Source organism: Astyanax mexicanus, chromosome 14 (genome assembly GCF_023375975.1).
Source record: "Astyanax mexicanus isolate ESR-SI-001 chromosome 14, AstMex3_surface, whole genome shotgun sequence".
Taxonomy (NCBI): Eukaryota; Metazoa; Chordata; class Actinopteri; order Characiformes; family Acestrorhamphidae; genus Astyanax; species Astyanax mexicanus.
The window spans coordinates 18,476,033-18,492,760 of record NC_064421.1 but is presented as its reverse complement, the minus strand read 5'-3'; the positions used below and the strand labels follow the sequence as shown (position 1 = coordinate 18,492,760).

Sequence of the window (16,728 nt, the reverse complement as noted above, 5' to 3'; positions counted from 1 at the left end):
CTTACCAGTACTGCCTCTATCACTTGGAATGCTCCAGTCTTCCTCTGCCTATTTTTTAAACTGCCACAAGTGCATCATTACTAGGCAGACAACAGGCTCAAAGTACTAGGCGTAGGCTAGCGAGATATAAAGCGCTCCATTTTTTTTTTGTCATCATTTAACATTGTGAAATAACTATGGCTCTTGTTGCTAAATTCAATAAAATCTTCACAGCAACGCTCACAGCATGATAAGCAATGCTATAATACCCTTGAATACAGAAGAAACAATGAATGAACAGGTGTCCTGACGTTTTGAGGTGTTATGATGAATACATAGCTTAGTTAACTGTGTTTGGCTATGGTTTGAAACATTTTATTGCTATTTATTATTATATTTAGCCACATTTTGGTTAGAATATTGGATATCACATATTAGTCTCAAATATTTTAAGTATTGTTAATGCAAAACAGGGATGAATAAGTATATAATTTAAGTATATAATTTGAAAAGCTTTGTCCACCCAAAATCCTGAGCAGTTGTGTACGTACTGTTCCCTGACAAAAGTGGCACCTAATAAAGAGAAGATTCACTGTTGTAAAGTGTGTGTTTGCTGTGATCTCGTCCAGCTTCTACACTGATAGAGCTCTCAGCCACAAGAGAGCCAGTGGGTACCATTACCACTGCCCTCTCTTCTCTCTCTCTCTTTCTCTCCCTCTCTCTCTCTTCACTCCTCAGTATCATCAGGAGCAGACAGCAGTCCTGGGGCAGCCTTCTCCATTTCAGTTTTTAAACTGCTGCTTTAGCACTCCGCCGGCTGCTCCGGCTCTCCTCCAGCAGCTCGCACCGAATCCGCCTCTCGCCGCATCACAAACCATTAGCGGCAGCGCGCCTGGGGGAGCCGGCCTAATGTCACATTGAGAGCAGGCTGAGTGCTCAGATTGAGTCTGACCTCCCACTATAAAAGCCTCAGCGCCGCTCCCACAGAGCTACTAAAGCAGCAGCTCTCTCATCCCATGCCGCTCCGCCTCACTCCGACTGCCTTTTCCTAAAAGCCACAAACAAACAAAGAGCAGTCCGCAGTGACATAATCTATCAGCACTACAGCCTGACACGCAGCAGCTCGCTGTGGCTGAGCCTCAGTCTCGCTATGAAATTTGGCACTGCTCACGCTTTTAATATAATTCATATTCACTCCGCATTCTGCCCACGACCTGACTCACAATAACAATTTGTACTTTCTCACTGCCTGTCAAAGATTATTTCTAGCAGATAGACAAACGGAAATATGCTAGGACTGCGTGTCTGCAGATACCTGAATAGCCTATGTTTGAACGAAAGCTGTGATTCCAGGATGTTCTGCAGAAAGCAAAGAACCAATTTCCACAGCTACATTTTACGAGCAAATTCATAAAAAAAGGAAACGAAAGAAAATTGTTGAAAAATTGTTCTCTCTTCAAGCCTTTTATATGCACCCTATATTATCAGTGGTGATTTGTTCCTTCGCTACTGCTGCTGTAAGGATTCTATAAAGGAGGGCCTTTATTCTGGGGGGTCATAAGGGTGATGCAATGGGTGTACGTAACTGGAACTATAACCGACACCTTTACTTTCTTTTACTAAACATGGAAATAAATATATTTGACCAAGAATAAGGCAAAATCCTGCCTTATTACCAGACAATACCAGACAAAAAAAAGTAATGATTAAATCTATTTAACTTTTGTAAATTGTGAATTCATTATGGTTGCAGACATTATGACAACTGAGACTTAACAAATGAATCCCTTTTCCTGTACACTTTGCTCCAATAGGATGTACCCAAATGCCTAATTTTGATTTTTGACAATAGTTCGGATTCCTCAAAATACAACAAATTAGCCCCTTGGAAAGAAAATCTAGGAAATCCAATGTTTAATCAACAATGTTTCTAACACTTTTAATATGCAGGCAGTCATGGTGACACCACATGGCACATGCAGAGCCTTTCCTAAAACCTGCAGTCTGACAGTCCCTCAGAGGGACCGAGGGGCATATCTACAATTCATCTTTACTTTTCCATTCACTGATTTAAATTTTTTTTGTTATTTTCTGATACTGGATTATTCCTGTCACATGCCCAATATGTATGCTATGCTGGTGACCTCAGGTGGCATTCGCAAGGCCACGCCTTTACAGGTGAAGGCAAGGCCTGTAGACTGAGAAAATGCTGGTTCTAGCTGAGCCGGATAAAGGGCTCCACTGACAGCAGCCAATCATGCTGATGGTTCCGTTTGGCTTAGCCCTTTCCTGCCTGGAGTGTGCTCTGAGGCCAGCTGTCAATCAACATCACATACTGGGCTTGACGGCTGAGTGCATCTGAACAGCCAGAAATTTTAGAAGCAGAAAACAAATTCAGCAAAACTGCAAAGTTCCTCAGTTACCGTCAAGAACAGGGATGATTGGTTGAGATGTGGAAAGTAAAGCTTAAGGTCTGGGTTGCCATTCTTTCACAATCATCATCTATTCCTCTTCAGAATGCTTTAGAAGCAGTTTGGACAGCTGCAACTGCCATAATTTAATATTACTGCTAGAGCGCGCAGTCAGAGAGCATACCTGTTGTTAGACAATGCCTCCAGTTGTGTATGAAGCGCCTCTCCATCCTTGGCTCTCAAAACAGCCTGCAGGTTCTCCTCCAGAACCTTCCTGCTGTGTCTGACTTGCCTGAGGACAAGTCCTGCATCCTCAAACATCGAGGCAGGTGGCTGGCTGTTCTGCAGTACTGTGGGGTGTGCCCTAGCAGCCCCTGAAGTGACCGTATCACCCTGCTGTGGTGACGAGGAGAGAAGAAAGATAGAGAGAGAGAGAGAGAGAGAGAGAGAGAGAGTGACGAGGAATAAGTTAGAAGTCAAAAACAACAAAGACTTGAGTGAACTGAACAACTATGAACATGGCTGATTAGGAAACAATGATAGTGATGGTAACCAGCAATGGATGGATGTCATTAAAGGATGTGGTGCATTTTGTCAAATAAATTATAACAAGTGCAGTACAAACTAGGGACGCAGTGGTTTAATATTAGGAATAGGTTTTGATATCGGGTTTCAGATAACAAGACTAACCATTTACTGAACAGGATGCCTGCAATATGTGGGCAGCTATATGCCAATAATTTAGTTTACACATAATACAGCAACATCTAACCAGGTAACGTCTAACCGGCATTGTGCCCCCACCTGTATTCAACTATTAGTGAGTAATCCAGCTGGAAAAAAATATAAACCCCAGATTAAATTCAACAGCAGCTATCCACTGCATGTCTACTAATCTGTCTGCAGAGACAGAGAACAAAAAAATATATTTTGTTTAATTGCATAACATACAGCATTCATACCTGTATTTACAGTTATTTCTAAATGTATGACCCACTATCTGCTCTATTTACTTTGTCAGCCTGTACTTAAGAAAGTTCAGCTTCTGAAAAGACCTTCTGAACATTGCTTGTTTGGATTCCAGAAAGTGACTAAAATTAGCAGACATATTATGTCAAAACATATCTGAATATTCCAAATTTCCAAAAGAGTCCCGCTTTGCCATTTTAGTTTGTTTGGAGGCCTGTAATGAAGGACAACAGAGAGCAAACTGAAGGGGCAATGACTTCAATACCACTGCTGGTTTTCTGTATAAGGGGGACTGTGACAGCAGGAGCTGCTTGCTCCTCTTTGCTCTTAAAGACTTCAAATTTTTAAATAAAAGTCACGTCCCCAGACAAGATTGATAAATGCATAAAAAAGAAGCAAACTCAACAAGGTCATCAGCTTCGTATTAGTAGTTCCTGAAACAGAAAGTTTCAGGTATCGGTATCAGAACTGAAAAGGTTGGATCAGTGCATCCTTGTACAAAGGCAAAGAAAACAGAGTAAGGCATGAGTATCTCCTTGTATTTCCTTGTTTTATTGAGTCAGAACAATTTCCTGTCATCACAAAAGAGCTGGGGAGTAACTTAAACACTAGAACGAAAGCAATCTAAGTCCTATGTAAGCCTTATGTCAGGGCTGTCTCATTCCCTCGGTTTCCCCCCCCAATAGCAAACCTGTCACGTTCCTTCTCAGCAAGCATGGGTGTGCGCTGAGCTGCGGGACCTTGGCTGTCTCGCACTCTCATCCTCCCCTGAATATAAATCTGTCGGAGCTCCATAAATCCATTACTGAGACGAGCACACCCTCCTCACCTTGACATGGCTCTCTCTCTCTCTCCAGCCTCAGCCTCTCCACCCTCTCAAACCCTCAGTGACTGCGGGTACTTGCCTGGCTGCAATTCCACAGCTGTGTTCTCAAAAGCTTCCAAATTAGCCTCATGGAAGCAAGGCGGTATCAGCAAATTTGCTGGACATTCACTTCAATCTGTGACTAAATGGTCTCTTTTGTCCAAACGCCTAATGTGCCAATTCTCATCATTCCGAATGTGTGTAATTCATTGAAAAGCTACAAATGGTACAATTAAGGTAAGGCGTCTCAAGCCATGGCAGCAATTATAGACCCTTGAGGGACAAAAACAGGCTGCAAACGAGTGTTTGCTGTGTTTAGCGAGGTGCGACACAGCGTGGATATGTATTTTTAGAGGCATTGTGCATTGGTTCTCCCGGCCCAGGTGTGAACGGGAGATAACGGCTCTGATTTATCTCTAAAGTCTCTGTGTAACAGCAGCGGCTGAAACTGCAGGATACAAAAGGTGCCATTGTGTCTGCAAGATTGTTGTGGACAGCGTGCACACACACGGCACGGAGGAAAAAAGGCTCATAATGTGGGCACTGCAGAGGCTGGGGTTGCTATGGGAACCTACCATGGAGACGGGGGGTACGGGAGGAGGAGGAGGAGTAGTAGAGGGCAGAGCGTGGCGGCTGCTTCTGCTGCTACGGCTCGCCTCGGCACTCTTCACAGGAAACGCATCAGCAGTCTGAAAGAGAGGGAGAGAGAGCACACAGCACACAGGGCCAGAGGGCTGACTGAGAGAGAGCCAAACACTGCTTTCACAAACTAACAGATAGCCAGGATCTGACTGAAGAACTAAAAGCATGTCTGTGTGCAAGCGTATACATGTGTTCTCATTCGCGTAACATATATCAAATTATATCTCACTACACTCCAGCGCTGGAGTACAGTAGGCCACATCAAGATCGCTTAACACACCCATTCGTTCTCCTCACACTTCAGCCGCTCCACATATGCTTGGCTCCATGTTCATCCAGCTAGATCTGATCTGCTAAGGGATGTTAACTACCCAGGAGCTGAAGCAATAACATTGACTAATGTTTAATATTACAGAATCATCTCCTTAGTTGATTGTCTTGGCCTAACTCTCGAGTGGTGCTACTGTCTAAGCGCTGGTCCTAACATAAGAAATGTGCATAACTGGTATCACGCCGCCACTCTCACTCTGACTGTCTCTACTTCAATACTCAAGTGACATAACAGAATTGGCAGTTTTTTCCATGGCAAAAAGACTTAGTTAGCTGTTGGGGAAAGCATGTGCTAGCCTTCACCCTCCCAGTGCTGCTAGAGTTATGAAACAGACGAGGGGCCCAAGTTAGTGGATTTAGCAATGTTCACAAATAGGGTTGGACAGTATAATGTTAATACAGTATATTGTCAAAAACTCTAATATATCTTCTGTCAATTTTCTCTTCCGGGTCTATCTAGTACACACCCGGAAAAAGCTAATTTACCCGTATAGGTTTAAGTAAGCAACAGGCTGTGGCAACGCATTATGGGGAGGGGACACTGTGGTGTCTGTACTGTGGTGTTTAGTCTGCTAGCTAACTTATGCTGTACTCCAATTGAACTCAGAACACACAGTACTGTCCAACTTCTATGTGTGGACATATTTCCAAAATATTATGCACCATTACAGAATTCCTAACAATGCTAACCTGAAACACAAAAAGTTAGACATATTTTGGTTAGAATCACCATAAAACACTGTTGCTGTAAACTCCAGAGTCTTTAGCTAACTGACTTCAAGAAGTCAAGAGGCTTTTATTGTCATTACATCTGAGTACAGGTACACAGTGTGATGAAATTACGTTCCTCCGGAACCATGGTGTAACATAGAACAACAAGCAATAGACAACATAAAGTGCAGGAGTGACGACAGTGCAACATAAAATTATAAAATTATAACACTAAATAACAATAAATACAATAAATACAAAAGACGAGACAATTTAAAGACAGGACAGTGCAGTACCAATACGGTATAATAAAGTGTATAGTGGGGATAAGGTGCAGAGATGTGTGACATACTGTAACATATATAATCACAGCAGTTACTGAGGTAGAGTTTATAGTTTTTAAGAGTGCAGCAAATAGAGTCATGTCAGCCTCTGTGTGCTGACTGGGTGTGTGTGTGGGTGAAGTTCAGTTCTTTGTGAGTGTAAAGGGGGGGGGGGTGTACAGTTTAGTTTTGTGCGAGTGTGTTGGGTGAGTGGTGGGTGGGGTGGGTGTTCAGTTCTGTCTCTGTGCGTTGAGAAGTCTGACTGCCTGGTGGATGAAGCTGTTGCAGAGTCTAGTAGTGGAGGCTCGGATGCTCCTGTATCTTCTGCCGGACGGCATCAGAGCGAAGAGTCCGTGTGAGGGATGGGTGGGGTCGTCCACAATGCTGGTGGCTTTGCGGATGCAGCGTGTGGTGTAGATCTCGGTGATGGAGGGAAGAGAGACTCCGATGGTTTTCTCAGCTGTCCGCACTATCCGCTGTAAGGTCTTGCGGTCTGAGGTGTTGCAATTCCCAAACCAGACGGTAATGCAGGTGCTCAGGATGCTTTCTACAGTCCCTCTGTAGAACATGGTGAGGATGGGGGGTGGGAGATGTGCTTTCCTCAGTCTCCGCAGGAAGTAGAGGCGCTGCTGGGCTTTCTTGGTTATGGAGCTGGTGTTGAGGGACCAGGTGAGGTTCTCTGCAATGTGAACACCGAGGAACTTGGTGTTATCCACGATTTCCACAGCAGAGCCGTTGATGTTCAGCGGGTGGTGGACACCTGGAGCTCTCCTGAAGTCAACAACCATCTCCTTGGTTTTATCCACGTTAAGAGATAGGTTGTTGGTTCTGCACCAGTCCGTCAGCCACTGCACCTCCTCTCTGTATGCTGACTCGTCGTTCTTGCTGATGAGGCCAACTACAGTTGTGTCATCAGCGAACTTGATGATGTGGTTTGAGCTGTACTTTGCAGTACAGTCATGAGTCAGCAGAGTGAACAGCAGTGGGCTGAGCACACAGCCCTGGGGGGCGCCGGTGCTCAGTATGGTGGTGCTGGAGGTGTTGTTTCCAACCCTGACTGATTGTGGTCTCTCAGTCAGGAAGTCTAAAACCCAGTTGCAGAGGGAGTTCAGGCCCAGCAAGCTCAGTTTTCCGATCAGATGCTGAGGGATGATGGTGTTGAATGCTGAACTGAAGTCGATGAACAGCATTCGAACATAGCAGTCTTTGTTGTCCAGGTGGGTGAGAGCCAGGTGGAGCGCAGTAGAGATGGCATCGTCTGTTGATCTGTTTGGACGATACGCAAACTGCACAGGGTCCAGTGAGGACGGGAGCTGGTTTTTGATGTGCCTCATGACCAGCTTCTCAAAGCACTTCATGATGATGGGAGTAAGTGCAATGGGACGGTAGTCATTAAGGCAGGACACTTGGGACTTCTTCGGCACAGGGACGATGGTGGTTGTCTTGAAGCACGTCGGCACGATTGCAGTACTCAGAGAGATGTTGAAAATGTCCGTGAGAACATCCGTGAGTTGTTCTGCACATCCTCTGAGCACTCTGCCAGGTATGCTGTCTGGTCCTGGGGCTTTCCGTGGGTTGACTCTGAGTTTATCAGCTGAGGACAGGCACAGTACCTGGTCGTTTGGAGGAGGTGTAGTCTTCCTTGCTGTCGTGTAGTTCTGTGCTTCGAACCTTGCGTAGAAGGAGTTCAGTGCATCTGGAAGGGAGGCATCACTGTTACAAGCAGGGGAGGGTGACTTGTAGTTAGTGATGGTCTGGATGCCCTGCCACATGCGCTGAGTGTCAGTAGTGTCCTGGAAGTGAGCGTGGATTTTCTTTGCGTAGGTGCGCTTTCCCCGGGAGAGCTTGGCTCTAGCTGTTCGGAGGCCAGCCCTGTCCCCTGACTGAGATCTCGGGATCTCAGCAGCACACACACCTCTGCAGCCATACATCAGCACTTGCTGATGTAGCCAGTCACTGAGTCTGTGTACTCCTCCAGGTTGATGGAGTCATCAGAAGTAGCAGCTTCTCTGAACATGTCCCAGTTAGTGTGCTCAAAACAGTCCTGAAGAGCAGAGATGGCTCCTGGAGGCCAGGTTGTAACTTGCTTCTTCTCTGATTTGGCACGTCTGATGAGCTGTCTGTATGCTGGGATGAGCATGACAGTGATATGATCAGAGTAGCCGTAGTGGGGGCGGGGCTCTGCTCTGTACGAACCGGGAATGTTAGTATACACACAATCGAGCAGGTTAGCTCCACGGGTTGGAAAATCCACATGTTGGTGAAAGCTGGGCAGCAGAGCCTTCAGATTACTGTGATTGAAATCACCAGCAACAATAAACAGTCTGTCGGGGTGTGAGTTCTGGAGTTTGGAGATAACAGTATACAGTTCTTGCAGAGCGTTAGCATTAGCACCGTTAGCATTAGCATTAGCACTGGGTGCTACATACACTGCTATTATGTAGACGCTGCTAAGCTCTTTAGGCAGGTAGAATGGCCTGGCTCTGACTACAGCAAACTCCACCAGCGGCGAGCAGTAGCTGGAGATCAGCGCAGCGTTGTTACACCATGCTGTGTTGATGTAAACACACACCCCACATCCACGTACTTTGCCCGAGAGGCCGGCGTCGCGGTCCGCGCGGTAGCATAGTATGCCGCTCACCTCAATCGCGGAGTCCGGGATGGAGTCCGTTAACCACGTCTCCGTGAAAACGAACACACTGCAGTCTCTGCACTCGCGCTGGGATGTCCGCTGGAGCCGGAGATAGTCAATCTTGTTCGGCAGGGAGCAAACGTTGGAGAGAAGGAGAGATGGAACCGCTGGCCGGCTGGAGTTAGCCATTAGCTTAGCGCGGACTCTGGCTCTCTTACCGCGCTTTCGGCTCCTCGCGCAACGCTTGCGGAGAGACCTCTTCCGGCTAGCAGGCTCAGGAAACGCCGCGGATCTTAGCAGGCCTAGCATGCGTAAGTAAGTACAGATTTTTGTTGATTTTGCAGGTCTAGCAGGGTCTGTCGGTTGTAAGTTGTTCCCATAGCGAACTTTTGCATGATTGCGAGTTCAGATCGGATTATTTACACCGAAAAACAAACAAAAGCACCGTGTTTTGCTTCCGGAGTGGCCGCTGCGACTGCTCGCGCCGCCGACAGGAAGTAGTAGACTTGTAGTGAGTGAACTACAAATCCACCACTAAGGGAAACATTTTTTTTACACTTGCTGTCTTTTACACTTTTTAACAGCAGCTGCTCAACATAAGTCATCATCTAACACTTAATAAGTGCTGTTTCTGTGGAGTGCACAGTGCAAAATGCTAACTAACTAAGCTAAGGCCAATCAGCTTTTCATTCCTGAATTAGAGTAGTTTAACATTTGTCATATCAACTGTGAATGTTTAAGATTTAGAAAATAAATAGGTATCCATATTCTTGGTGATTCTGTATGCAAACTGACATTTGCATTTGATTGTTCAGTTTTGAAATAGTGCTAACTGAAAATAGCATGAACTGTGCAGCTTATTGCAGCTTACTGTGCTACTACCTGCCCCCAGCAATACAGTATACTGTGTCAGTATGTGGAGAATGCTATGAAAAAAGTGGACCCTAAAGAAAACTAGAAAAATAAAGAAAAAAAGAGAAGGACCTCAGCTGTGTCCTAATTTCTGTTTTACAAATCCAATTAAACTGTTGCCCATTCTGCAGGAACATATTTTTTATATTTTTAGGCTGTGGTAACTGTGCCAGGTAGCAGTTCACTTGCATAATATGGTATGTCTTTAAACAGTATGCATTTATACTGAAACTACAATAGTGGTGTTTTAATTCTGAGAGTGATGTGCTTTTGTGTATTTGTCGACACAGAAAAAGGCATTGCAAACTCTCTCTTCCATCTCTTTCTCTCACCTGGGTGTGCTCATTTAAATGAAACTGTGTCAAATATAAAACTGCAGCAATGGTGACAGTAATGAGGTGACAGAGCTGAATATGTGCTTGTTAAGATCCCTTCTGCAATATAAATTTGAAAAACTCTTACTGTGAGTTGTTGTTTCTAAATTTGGCTGTAGTCTAACATGTCTGTGCATAGGATATATCTTACATTATGATCAAACTATAAGCATACAACAAATAATCTAACCCATTTATCATAACATATTGTTAAACTATAAATACAAACATACATCAAAAATAACAAAAATGCTGCCCCGTTTTTAGATAATGATATTCTTGCCAGTATGACTTTGACTTTGAAAAAGATTTGATTAAATGTTTTATTATATGTTTAATTCCTTAAATGTAAATATAAAACATACATATCTAGTCACCACTGAAAAAGACGTAAATCCCCACTTGCCCTATATCTGTACAGCCCTTCAAATCTAAAACAGAAATGCTCCGATTCTAATCTGCAGCATATCGATCCTCCGATCGCTAATTTCTTCTTTTTCACAGCGACACAAGGCCGAAACAGTCCGGTCAACGAGGGACACACAGCTGTCATGGGCTTTAGCAGACTCCTCGCTGTGCAGCAAATACGTGTGAGTGACATTCCATTAAAACAGGCCAGGTGCGGAGAGCGCCGAGTGACGAGGCTCTCTCAGCTCCAAGAGCGACACAGACAGACAGACACACACACTCATGGGCCTCTCTGTCAGCGGCCAAAGAGCATTTAAATCCTGCATCCTCAATTATATGCTAATGTGTCATTTGCTTTGTGTTACATTATTCTTGGCTGATGGAATTTTTCAGCCGCAGCCGAGGCGTGCCTGGAAACTCAATACCTTAGTGAGGGAAAGGCTTCGGGGAGGGGGGTGATGGGGGGGGATCGTAATAGATGGAAACAGGCAGCGGCACATTTGGTAAAAAGAAAAAGTGCTGTAATTTATTAGCGAGGGAAGGAGAGAAAAGAAACAATTGGAAAATTGCAGTCTGGTCACCGAGAAGGAAGACGTGGGGTTGGAGTCTCGGCGTGATTTCATCAGTGCCCTGCTCCAATTAGATTAGCACTTCCTCAAACACAATACTGGAAATGACACTGGCCTGCTTTAGGAGACAAGCAGCCTGCTGATCAATTTGAGGAGAGAAATCAACATGGCATTGAATGTGCTAATGGGAAGGACAGTGCTTCAAGGGTTCTTTGGTAAAGGCAACAGTTCTCCATGACGACTCAAAGAGCCAACTGGATACATAAATGGTCCTTTGCTTGGGGTTAAAAGGGCTATTTGGATGGAAGGAAAAACTAACCTACACAATGCAATATAGAGTTTTATAAAATGGTTGAGATGAGACAACTTTTATTTATCCACAATGATCATTATGATTTTAGCTTAATATAGGTCACCCAGCATGTCCAATGAAGGAATGTCTGCTTAATGAATGATACGAAGGGGAAATGTGTTAACTCTTTAGTTTGAGGGTCTAAAAATCATTAACAAAACTGATACAAATGGTTAATTAACAGGCATACAGAGTTTTATGAACGTTATGGGGAAAAAAAACCTTCAGGAAGCTAAAAACTGACATTTAAACACATTTCATATAAATGTGCATGCTATTTACCATGCATGTTATGTGAATACAATCTTATTCATAAAATTAAATGGCCTCTTTTTCTGTCTTTACTGTCTTCCTATCTGAGATGAAATCGCCGCCTGCATAAAATGTCCTAAAGCATGTTGCAAGGACTGTCATAAGCTTGATAAAGCACATCTTTATACATACATTATCCAACGTTTATGAATGTGTTTTAAGGCCCCGATGAGGGTACCCTTCAAAAAGTTGTTTCAAAAATGTATGATCATGTTTTTTTTTTTTAACATGGTTGTCAAAAGGTTATTACTGAATGCAGTGTTTTCAAACAGACCTGCCACATGGCAAGGGACATGGAGTTGTAGTGTGCCCACGACCCACAAAAGCTAAATTCTGCTGCCCTGACCTGCAGATTTCTCCTCTTGCATTTAATGTAGTTGTAATTTCTGCCAGTCACTTGCTTGTTGCACACCACCTTGCCATGAGCATGTCAAACATGCCTCACAATTTATACAGGTGGACATTCCCAAGCTGTCCCCTGAGGTAACACTTAATGACCAGTTTACATACTGCTATTCAACTGTGACAGCACAAAGAACAAGTGGAATGCATGAATGGTTCCTTTAATGGTAAAATGGTTCATATTTCAGCACTATACGAAACCCCTTTTGCCCAACCAGACAATATAACATACTGATGTATGTAATTTGTGTGAGAACAAACAACTAAAAAAGTATTCATGGTTGTTCAAGAATAACCAACAGAATAGGCAGCAAGCACCACTTATATATGTAAATGTAGTGCTTACCCGGAGCAGGCTTCTCATCTCATTTTTGATTCTGCTCAGATCCTGCAGCATGGCGGCGGCCTGCTGTACAGCTGAAGTGGAACTTTCTGGAGCTCTATCGGTCAAAGGGTTCACATCCTTCAAGCCTGCCTGGATGTGCTGCTTGCTGGAGGGCTTGGTCAAAGCATCAGCTGACTCCTCTGGCCTAGGCCTTCCAGTGGAAAAGATAAATGCTTCTGGTTGGTTTTCTCTGGGGAAGAAAAGGGAAAGATTAAGTTGAGTAATGTCTGCCTGCAGTACATTTGTAAAACAGGCCTTATGCAATGCTGCTGGCTCTGGTGGCGTATTCAGACTACGATAACCGAGATAAAACATGGTTACACAATCAATAGACAAGCAGAAGCTTCTTTCTTTACTTTTTTTACATTATCTTCATGTCTCCAATTCTGAGTTATGAGGTCTAAAGAGCCACATGCAATGGTGAAGCTATTCATTACCATAGCTGAAGCTGGGGGTGGATGGGGACTGGGGAGTCTTCATATCGAATCAATTGCACCTTAGAAAGCACTCAAGCAGCAAAAAATCAATTGCAGAGTCCACACTGGACGGGAGTGAGGGTGGGGGAGTTGCCGTTATGAATATGAAGGTCAGCTAAAGGACAGTGGGGCCGTCCAGCAGTGGGGATGATCAGTGCACGCACTTGAACAGAGCTGGAGTACCAGCGGTGGAGCTGCCCTCTGTGTGCACTCTCCTTTGTCTGTCTGAATTGCTCAGTGTTTACATTACATTTTGCATGAGCGGTATTAGGCGTAAAACTGAAATCAGCTAATATTGGCGCTGAAATATGTATTTATCCTGGCATGAGGGTACGCTGTAATGAGAGGGCCCAGAGGCCCTGAGCAAGGGGGTTCACCAGGTTTTAGGCAGGACCCTTCAGTCTACACTGTTTTCATAGTGTAGGGTTGACAATTCATCTAACATTACTGTGAACTTCACGTCTCCAACACTGCTGCGCTTGTCTACCACCCGGGCAATTAATCACACGGAGAAGCTTTCACTTCACCGACATCATGCTAACCGATTCGAAACGATACAAAGACACTTTCTAGGCAGGCGGCGATTTCGTCTCTGACAGGAAGACAGAAAAAGAGGCCATTTAGAAATGATTTCCAAATCTGTCACTCACTGGGGCAGAGCAGCTATTGCTGTACCACAGACACTATGAAACTGCTATCTGTTACACTCAGGACACTCAATGCTGTGACGCCAAAATCCATTACATGTAATATTGCTTGATGTCCCTTTGTTGATCCTCGCAGGCTGCTTGTCTAACATGTCTGGATCAGGCTTTACCTCCACCGTCTGACGTCCTACCAAGCCCACGTCCTCTCTCCTCAGCAGTGTAAACACAGGAAGTCAGTCATGTGAGAATGAACATATGAGAAAAACAAAGTGCTCTTAGCAGCTTATTTACAGAGAGAGAACACTGCTTAATGGAGCTGGCAGAGAAAATATGGCCGTGTCATGATTTGCCAGGTCGTCTAGACTTAAAGATTATTTGAGATGGAAGTGAGGCAAATATGGATTTGAGCGTAAGTAAGTAATGGGCTAAAACACAGGTCATGGGGAAGAAAGAATAAGAGGGATTAGAACAGGAAAAAGACAGGAAAGGGGCACACAGAGAGAGAAAGAGAATGAAAGAACAAAGGAAGTGTAGGAGAGAAGAAAAACACCAGAGCAGTGAGGCTGACCTGAATATCTTCCATAGAGCTTTTCTCTGAGGGCTAAGGGTCAATGCTGAGAGACTGAGACAGCACCCATCCTGCAGGGCTCAGCCCAAAGCTACTGCTGGGTGTACTGACATGCCATTCACCCTCTGTCAGCTGCTCCATACATTGCCTACACTTTTATAGGAAAAATGCTGTAAAGAAATCTCATTTACACAAATTACCCTTATCCTCACTTGTAGCAGATTAGCTAAAACATAAAAAGACATGTTTGGTGCCTCAGATTTAGCTCTATAATTTCACACTGGAGTTAAAATGATATATAAGACTAACCCATATGCAAGCTATTATCTTATTATCTTAAATTTAAGAGATTAGATTTGTATCTGTTTTCCATGTTGCAAATCTGTGAATACCAGCATACACTTATTGCAGCCCAAGTTTTTGCTGTGCTCTAAACTCTAACTAAAAAAATTCTTGTTACACTGCCCACTTAACAAACTTTTAGGAATTACACTGGTTTTAAAATACACTGGTATAGATGTTATACATAGCACTAATTTACCACAGTGAAATTTATACTGCCCAATCATGAACACTAAAATCAGTTTACCCTCCCCAACATTAAGTGCATGTTACCACAGCAACAGGGTGCACTAGAGGTTTCTTGCTGGTGCAGCAGGTATTCATGTTATCTGTTATCTGTTGTTTAAAATAACAAGAGCTAACTTTAGCTAAAATGGTTTTCTTTTTGGGTTATCATGAACCCTCTTCCTTCATAATCCTTGGCGCTTTTCCCTCGTCACACTCTCCACAGTCTGTATCAACAGGCTAAGACATTTTAACACTGTTAGCCCAACGCTAATGACCAGTACACATATAACTTCCTATTTCTTAGGACTTCTTTGTGTTTGTAAGCTTCAAGCTAACTGTGCTGATTGTTTCACTTTCTCACAGGGTTTCTTAGTGCTGCTTCTTATGGCAGCTGCAAAACAGGAGTTTGCTTTTGACATACTTTGTGTTTTGCATTTTTGGCAAGTTCTTCAGTTCTTTTGTGCACTGTGGTAGTAAGCCTAGTCTTGGACTACACAGTATTTTGAATGGAATGACAAGGCTTAATTGCTGCTCTAACCTCTGTCAACAAACACACACACACACACACATACACACTCATTCACCCTCTCCCCCAACACACAAACAGGCCTATGCCTATTTACCCCACTCTACTTCATACAGAGCCACACATTCATTCTGAGCTCAAAGAGCAGTCAGAACAATCTCAGCTCAAATCAAGCAGAAAGGCTGAAGGTGGACAGAGGACGCGGTGGAGAGCACAGAGAATAATCCCGTCCTTTGTGATCCAGGTACAAGCGGAACACTATCAAAGCCCTTCAGAAGTGGATCGAATTTCTGCTGGATGAATTCTAGCAAACCTTAGAACAGACAATAATGCACAGAATACTGCTTGATCATTAGTGCGTCACATGTAAGGAATAACCTGAGCCTGTTTCATCTAAACTCGTCTCGAGTGGTTAAACATAGCTGTGGAATGAATATAATGGCAGAATAGCTTGACGTGAGTTTTCCCCCATTAAAAAGTGGCTATGTGTCACCTCTGAAGGAGATGTGCACGTGCACGTGCTTTCCCTGTCACAGCTAACATGCTAACACAACCTGATATCATCACATCCAATCTTCTTAATTGTCCGCATGCGTTAAGATATGAATTAGACAAAACGCTGGAATCCTTAAGTGTCCTTAAAGGTTAAGTGTGTGATGTTGCAAATCCCGCATTAACCCGAGCCCGTGTTGCGTTTGATCCGCGGCTAGGGCAGACAGGCAGCACTACAGGCTCACGCGTTTGACAATCGACTCATCAGAGAATCAGAGAAGCCATTCTCTCCTCAGGTTTCCTCCGCTGACAGGAAGCGCCGAGAGGAAACGGCTGCTTTTTTTTCCTTTTAGGGGACCTGGCTGATAAATAAACATGAAGCCCCGAGAGGTGGTGTGTGGCGCAGTGGGCGCCCTAATGTATTCCACACAGCACGCTGCCTTCAATCAGCTTTAAGATGCCACAAAAAGGAGCTAATCCATTTGAAGAGGGAGAGCGACGAAGGAGATGCCAGGCTTTTTGATCTCACTCAAATTGATTAGGGTGTAGATACAGGCAGGCAGGGCGAGCGGAATGCCCCCGCAGAGGTCAGGCTATGCTAATGCCTCCTTCGCCAGGGAGAAAGACGGGGAATTGCTGGTATTTCCGAGCTCGTCTCGCTCATCTCTCTCGACTCTCTCGGACGGACTGCCATTAACGAGCTCCTGGGCACGTGCTGGCGAGACAGCGTTCGGGGTCATTAAAAAGCAGGACAGGTGTACTTTTTATAGAGTAGCAAAGAGATGGAGGAGTTTTAAAAGCAGCCCCAGTTGAGCTGCTTGTGAACACAAAATCAATGGCAAAGACCCATCTGATTAAACTTAACAGTTATGA

At 44.2% G+C, this 16,728-nt stretch overlaps 1 protein-coding gene across 6 annotated transcripts in view; it reads right to left on the bottom strand.

Annotated features, from left to right (window-relative positions):
* The window catches only part of kiaa0586 (KIAA0586 ortholog), a 159,531-nt gene that overhangs the window by 96,660 nt on the left and 46,143 nt on the right, over nt 1–16,728 (bottom strand). For 5 of the 6 annotated variants that reach the window (XM_007251920.4, XM_022672971.2, XM_007251921.4 and 2 more), the window contains exons 9-11: nt 12,538–12,766; nt 4,800–4,913; nt 2,575–2,786 (exon numbers count right to left, since the gene is read on the bottom strand). In XM_007251920.4, the coding sequence (XP_007251982.3) occupies nt 2,575–2,786; nt 4,800–4,913; nt 12,538–12,766 (555 nt within the window). The remainder of the gene's footprint in view (nt 1–2,574; nt 2,787–4,799; nt 4,914–12,537; nt 12,767–16,728) is intronic. The other variant, XM_022672972.2, reaches the window with a different exon arrangement.